The following is a 7,628-nucleotide window of genomic DNA, read 5'->3' on the forward strand; positions in this document are numbered from 1 at the left end:
ATGACTACTTTTTAAAAAAGTGCTTTTCTCACAGGAATTATTCCCTGAGTGCTCTTGCATGATAGAATATTGGACAGCATGTTCTTTCAGCATGGCTTCTGATGGTGATGGACTCTGGTCTTCTGTTTCATTTTCAGCCGTGCTCATTCTCCTGCTTTAGGCGTGCACTCTTTTTCAGGGGTGCAGAGGTTCAGCCTTTCAAGTCAGAACCAGTCTCCGAAAAGACACAGTATTTCTCATTCTCCAAACAGTACTTCTAGTGACTCCTTTCTTACACCGGAAACAGAGCCAATTGTTCCTGAACTTTGTATTGACCATTTGTGGACAGAAACAATAACTAATACAAGGTTTGGAGTATTCATTTTGGTATTCAAAGAAAAATGTTGCTAAAAAAGCTCGATATTTTGCTTAAAGTGTTCTTTTAATGATCAGTTGTTAATGGTTAGCTGTGGTCAAATAGGAGTACTGATGTGGCGCTGGTGTAGGATATATACTGGACTGCTAACCATAAGATTGGTGGTTCATACCCACCAGACACTACTTGGAAACCTGGTACAGGTTCACTGAGTCGGAACTAACTCAATGGCTTTTAACAACAACAGTGATCAATAACCCTATACAGGTTCATTATGAGTTGGAATCAGCTCATTTGCAGTGAGTTTGGTGTGATCAGTTATTAATACTTGCTCCCATAAAGATTTGCAGTCTTGGAAACACTACAAAAGATCGCTATTATTCGGAACCGACTGCACAGCACACTACCGCCTCCGCTATAGTAATAACTTGAAAATAGATTGTAAGGCCAATTCAGTTTCAGTAGAGAGGATATTAATGGTAGTTACCGTGATTATAAAATACGTCTTTTCCATTTTATATGTCTTCTGTAATTTAGTAGTACTCTTTCAAATTTGAGGTATTTACTCTGGTTTAAGGAGAAAGAGAAGTATTTGCTGTAGACTAGGAAACTTAGGATTTTGTAACATTTTTTGTAAGTTTTACCTTTATCTTCAGTGTCAGCTCTACTTTTTGGAAAAAACAAGCGTACCTCCCCTTGATGTGATCTTTCTTCTTTTATGTTTTGTTTAGTAATTCATTGATTAATTATACCTTATGCCGGGGTCTGTGCTAGTGGCTGGGTTTTTAACAGACAAATAAGTCACTGTTTCTGTTCTCAGGAGAGACAGTTCATTGTCAGAAGGATGATGACACAGGAGGCACTGCTAGTCTGCTGGTAGGGCTCTGGAAAGATAAACTGATATTTGCCAGGCAGATAAGTGGGTGAGAGCACAGTGGAAGGGGTAGCAGCAGAACAGAATTCAGAAGTGTAAGTGCCTGATACACCACTCAGGGAATTAGAAGTACACTCACTTTGGCTTACATGGGAAGGGGAAGGGCTGAGAGAGAGGAGCATGAGAGGGAAATTGCACTCTGAGGATAGATCCCTTTTAGGCCTGTTCTCTTTCAGGAGAGCTGTAAAAGGCCTTTTATGAGGATTGTGAGATTAAAGAACAGAACAATAAACGTAGTCTGCTTAAAGGTGGTGATTACGGCAACAGAAATGGATTAGAAGTTAAGTAGTATGTATAGGCCACATTCATAGGGGCCACTGAGTGGAGGAGGGGCTCATGAATGAGCATGTGATTGCAGGAGTGCTGCTAACCCTCTGGAATTGTAATCAGAACGTGTGTATATAATTGTGTAGAGGTCTTTTCCTGAAGAGGGGTTTTCACATTCTTTATATTCTCCTGAGAGATCTGTTACCCCCAAATAGTTAAAACTCGGAGGTATGGAATCAGAAGAGGGCAAGAGACTGAAATTCTAGAAATGTAAGAATTTGAGGGTTGAAAGAGACAAAGGAAGAGAGGTCAAGTGGGAGAAGCAGCAGGGAAGGTCATGGAACACAAGACAGGTGTCAGTATGACCAGGTGCTACAGAAGTATGGCTCTAGGAGATGAGGCCGAGAGCTAACTGCATTTGCAGTGACGTCATTGGTGACTGCAGCCAGACCAGGCCTCGCTCTGGGGAGGGAAGTGGCATGGAGAAATCGGGACTGAGGAAGTGAGCACAGCCAAACAAGCTGTTTTAAGGAGTTTTCGGTGAATGAAGATGAAAAAATAAAAAACTAGCTAGAGGAAGTCTCAGGGCTAAAGAAGGATAATGTTTTTGCTGAACTGTATGAAACAATATGTCTTCATGACATTTTTGTCTTTAAATACCTCAGTGTGTATGCTGTTATTAAGTGCTGTCAAGTCGATTCCGACCTATAGTGACTCTATAGTGTTTCTGAGGAGCAACTGTTGAGCTTGAACTGCCGACCTTGCAGTTCAAACGGCTTTGCAGTCTGATGCATTAACTCACAGCACCACACTAGGACTCCTCAATGTGTTTACCTAACCACAATATCATTTGTACACCCAAAAGCTCTGGTAGCATAGTGGTTACGAATCGGGCTGCTAATCTCACTGTCAGCAGTTTGAAACTACCAGCTGTTCCGCAGGAGAAAGATGGGGCTTTCTGCTCCAGTAAAGATTTACAGCCTCAGAAACCCTGTACAGGATCGCTATGAGTCGGAAACGACTCCATGGCACATAACAACAACAACGAGGACTTAGCAATAAGTATTTAATGTAATCTAAGATTCAGTTGGAGTCCTGTTGTGGCGCTGCGGGTTAATGCACCAGACTGCAAAGCTGTTTAAACTGCAAAGTTGGTGATTCAAGCTCACCAGCTGCTCCTCGGAAACCCTATACAGGGTCTCTATGGGTCGGAACCAACTTGACGGCACTGAACAGCAACAACAAGATTCAGTTGGACTCCTGGTGTGGCCCTGCAGGATCATCACTGGGCTGCGAACTATGAGGTCGACAGTTCAAGTCCACCAGCTGCACCTCAGAAACCCTATACAAGGTCACCAACAGTTGGGTCTGACTTGCTAGTACTTGATAGAATATGATTCAGTTCATCTTCCTATTTCCAAACATTTACTATAAAAGCATTGTTGTTGTTAAGTGCCTTCGAATCAGTTCAACTCATAGCAACCCTGAATTTGGTTTCCAAGGAGCGGCTCATGGGTTTGAACCAGTGCCACACTAGGACTCTATAAGAGAATTTGATGTTAAGTTCTGACTCATATATCACTGTGATAAGTCAGTTCTGACTCATAGCGACCTTGTATAATACTGTGTTGTGGACTTCCGCTCCAATCTGTAGTTAAAGAAAGTTTATTGTACTAGGGGTATGGTTTATAAAAAAAGAGGGTGGGAGGAGGTCTAATCTGAGAGTAAGATTAAATAGGAGAGATCATGTTATAAGAAGTCTGACTCCTTGAGTTCTCTGAGGGGTAGGAATTCAAGTTTGCACTATTTAGCAGTAGGTAACTTGGATAGCATGTGGTTAAAATGTGTGTTGATAATGAATAAATTGTAGGTTTTAAAAGATATAGCTATGTGATAGAATCAAAGAGCTGAAAGCAATCCTACATTATGAAGTTCAGTTTTGGTCTCTTCTACGTTATTACTATGCTCATGGTTGTTTTTAGGGTTCTTGCAGAATAGCTTCAAAGATTTTTAATAGTTGCTGTGGTAGATTTTGGAGCCAAATGCTGACAAGTACTTTAAAAATTTATTACAGAGAGAAAAATTCACAGGCCTCAAAAGTGTTCATTACGTCTGATCTATGTGGGCAAAAGTTCTTATGCTTTTTAGTAGAGTCCCAGTTCCAGTTACGGTAAGTGAATGTATTTTCCATTGATTCTTTGCAGAATGTAGGCTGCTTTCTTTTATGTATGTATGTTTATAATATGTTATACATACATGTATGTTATACATACATATATATATATATGTATGTATATTGTTGTTTGTTTACTGAGCTTTACTGAGAAATCATATGTACACCATAATATTGACATTTGTTAAGCTTACAGTTCAGAGATTTTTAGTAAATTTACAGAATTGTGCAGCCTTCACTACAGTTCACTTCTAGAGCATTTCTGTCACCCTAGAAAAGATCTCTTGTGCCTATTTGCAGTTAATCTCTGCCTCATTACTAGCCCAAGACAGCCACTCATCTACATTCTGCTTATACAAGTATCAACTTGCCTTCTCCAGATGTATTATGTATAAACATGCAGTTTCTTGCATCTAGCATCTTTCATTTAGCATAATGTTTTTGAGGCTCCACCATTTTGTAAAATAGTATGAGTACTTCATTCCTATTTGTTTAATATTTCATTGTACAGGTAGTCCACATTTTGTTTATCCATTTGTAAGTGGACGGACATTTGATTTGTTTGACTGTTGTGAATGATGGTGCTATGAACATCTGAACACAAACCTTTGTGTCAGTATGCAGTTGTCCCTTGGTTTCCACAGGGGATAGGCTTCAGGGTCACCAAATATCAAAATGGATGGGTGCTCAAGTCCCTTAATGTAAAATGGCATAATGTTTGCTCACCTCCTCCCATATATACTTTAATTCATCTTTAGATTACGATACTACCCAGGACAGTGTAAATGCTATATGTAAATAGCACTTTCAGCTCCCCCTTGGCCCTCTAGAGGAGCCCTCATGGCATAGCAGGTAAAACATTGGGCTTCTAAACTGAGGCTGGTGGTTCAAACACATTAGTAACTGTGAGGGAGAAAGATGTGGCTCTCTACTTCTATAAAGATTTACAGTCTCACAATACAGATTCTAATACCAATCTTTAAAGAGATGGAAAACTAATTATCAACTGGAAAAGAAGGAGACCCCAGATAAGCAGAGCACTACTAAAAAAGAACAACAGAGTAGAAGACTTTTCCCCAATATCAAAACCTACTGCACAGCTGAAGTAGTCAGAACAGCCTGGTATTGGTACAGTGATAGACTCATAGACCAGTTGAGCACCCAGAAGTAAACCCATTCACCTTGGTACAGAATTGAGAACCCAGGCCTAAATCCATCTACCTATGGAAAGCCGAATCTTGGTATGGTGCTGTAGGATTAGCACTAGACTGCTATCCACAAGGTTGGTGATTCAGCCCCACCAGCCACTCCTTAGAAACCCTGTTGCTGTGAGTTAGAACTGACTCGATAGCACGCAACACCATGGAAAGTCAGTCTATTACAAAGGGCTGAAGCAGGTTAAATGGGGAAGATACGGTTAACAAACACTGCTGGTAAAACTGAGTATCCATTTGCAGAAGAATGAAACAGGACCCATATCTCCATACCAAAAGTAAAATGGAACTCAAGATGGATCAGAGACCTAAATGTGGAATCTAGAAGTATAAAGGTTATCACTGAAATTATAGGGGCAAATTTAGAGTCCCCAAAACATGGCACAAAATATACACTACAAATTGAAAATATAGGCAGAAGAAAAAGTAGATGACTGGGACCTTCTGAAAATGAAGACATTAAATAAAGATTTCACCAAGACAGTAAAACGAGAGCCTCCCTACTGGGCACAAATGACTGACACTGGAACAGCAGACAAGGCCTCATCTCTAACAGCTGGAAACCTGCAGCCTCCACAGAAAGACAGGCCACCACCAAAGACATTTAGGCACTTACAATGTGCTTACTAAATACTCATGATTATTAGACAGGAGGGAGATGCAAATCAAAACAGCAGTGAGAGATCATCTCACCCCAACATTAATTGTTGTTAAGTGCCTTCAATTTGGTTCCAACTCATAGTGACCCTGTATAGGGTTTCTGAGGAGTTGCTGGTGAGTTTGAGCCAACGACCTTGCAATTCAAACTGACCTCTTGGTTGTGTGCTTATGCTATGGCGCCACACCAGCATTAATAGTGAGGGTCAAGAAAGCAGAAAACAAATGCTGGTGAGGATGTGCAAAGACTGTAAGGAGTCTTTTACACTATTGGTAGAATTGTAAAATGGTGCAACTATTTGCTCAAAAAGTTAAAAATAGAAATGCCATTGTTATTGTTAAGTGCTATTGAGTTGGTTCCAACTCATAGCGACCTTGTATGGAGTTTCCAACGATTAGCTGTTGAGTTTGAACTACCGACTTTGTGGTTATCAGTTCAGTGCTTATCCTACAATGACACACCAGAAATACCATGTGACCCAGCAGTCCTTCTACTTGGTGTATACGTATGTTAGAGAAATAAGAGCCACAACACAAATAGGTATATGTACACATATGTTCATTGCAGTATCACTCTATCAAAAAGATTGAATCAACCTAAATGCTCATCAGTAGAGGAATTAATATCAAACTGTGTGCACACAATGGAATACTACACAATGTGAAAAAATCATAAGTCTGTGAAATGTCTTATAACATGTATGAACCTGGGGGATGTTAAGTGCCATTGCATTAGTTCTGACTCATGTGACCCTGTACAGGGTGTCCAAGCGTATGATGCCACACCAAGGCTCCTTGGAGGACATTATGCTAAGTGAAAGTCAGTCACAAAGGGATAGCTATTCATGAGAACACTATTGTAAAAAGTCAAGAAGAAGTTTTCCCACTAAAAGAAGCATCCTTTGATGAGAGTGGCCTCATAGGATAAAACACTGGGTTGTGCACCACAATGTCAGTGATCTAATCCCACCGACCTTTCCACTGGAGAAACATGAGACTTTCTGCTCCAGCAAAGATTTATAGCCTCACAAACCCTTGAAGGGATGTTATAAGTCAAAAATCAGCTCTGTGGCACCTAACATCAACAACAACTACGACTTAGGAGCTTGAGCATTTGCATGTGTGCCGTTTATCCACTTATTTATTTTAGGTTAAATGTCTAATAAAATCTTTTACCCATTTTTTTTCTCCTTTTTATTTTAAAGTTATTATAAAATATGAGAAGTTACAAAATAATACAGAGAGGTGCTGTGTACTTGAAAGAAAAGAACTCTTTTCTTTCAAGGGGCTATATCTCACATTGTTGTAGTAAATGATCAAAACCAAAAAAATTAACATCAGCACAATTCACAGATACTCATATTTTATCAGTTTTATGTGTGCCCATGTATGTGTTTTTGTGTATGGCTCTATGTGATTTTCTCACAGTAAACCACCATAATCAAGGCACAGAAGTTCCATTGAAGATCTCCCTCATGTTGCCCCCTTTACTCCTTAAATCCCCTCCACTTAGTCCAGAATCCTGGAAACTAGCAATTTGTTCTCCATCTCTAATTTTTTCATGTAAGAGTATTATATAAATGGAATCATATAGTATGTAATTTTTTGAAATTTTTTTTTTAACTTTATATAATGCCTTTGGGATCCTTATCAGTGTTGCATGTATCAATAATTTGCTCACTTTTTATTTAATATTTAGTTGTGTGAAGTTCCAAGAGAGTAATGATAAAACCCAGCTGATCTTTGGCTCTGTCACCAACATACAGGCAAAGGATGCAGCACCAGTGGAGGTAAATGCAGGCACATTTATTGCTAAGTGAAAAATTACTAAGCTTTATCAGGTTTTATAATAGAAAAGCCTTGATTTTGTCCAGCTTCAAAAGTGATTTTTTTGTTATTTTCAGAAAATAGATACCATGCTGGTCCTGGAAGGCAGTGGAAACCTGGTTTTGTACACAGGAGTAGTTCGGGTAAGTAGTAAGTGTGATGTTTAATGTTAATGTTTAATGTTGTAGTAGCACCGTTGTT

At 39.5% G+C, this 7,628-nt stretch overlaps 1 protein-coding gene across 1 annotated transcript in view; it reads left to right on the forward strand.

Annotated features, from left to right (window-relative positions):
* ANAPC1 (anaphase promoting complex subunit 1) overlaps positions 1-7,628 on the forward strand; it is a 110,893-nt gene that overhangs the window by 13,479 nt on the left and 89,786 nt on the right. The window contains exons 9-12 of the mRNA XM_006876451.1: positions 138-347; positions 3,631-3,726; positions 7,300-7,390; positions 7,505-7,570. Coding sequence (XP_006876513.1) covers positions 138-347; positions 3,631-3,726; positions 7,300-7,390; positions 7,505-7,570 — 463 coding nt within the window. The remainder of the gene's footprint in view (positions 1-137; positions 348-3,630; positions 3,727-7,299; positions 7,391-7,504; positions 7,571-7,628) is intronic.

This window comes from Chrysochloris asiatica, unplaced genomic scaffold (genome assembly GCF_000296735.1).
Source record: "Chrysochloris asiatica unplaced genomic scaffold, ChrAsi1.0 scaffold00380, whole genome shotgun sequence".
NCBI classification, from domain to species: Eukaryota; Metazoa; Chordata; class Mammalia; order Afrosoricida; family Chrysochloridae; genus Chrysochloris; species Chrysochloris asiatica.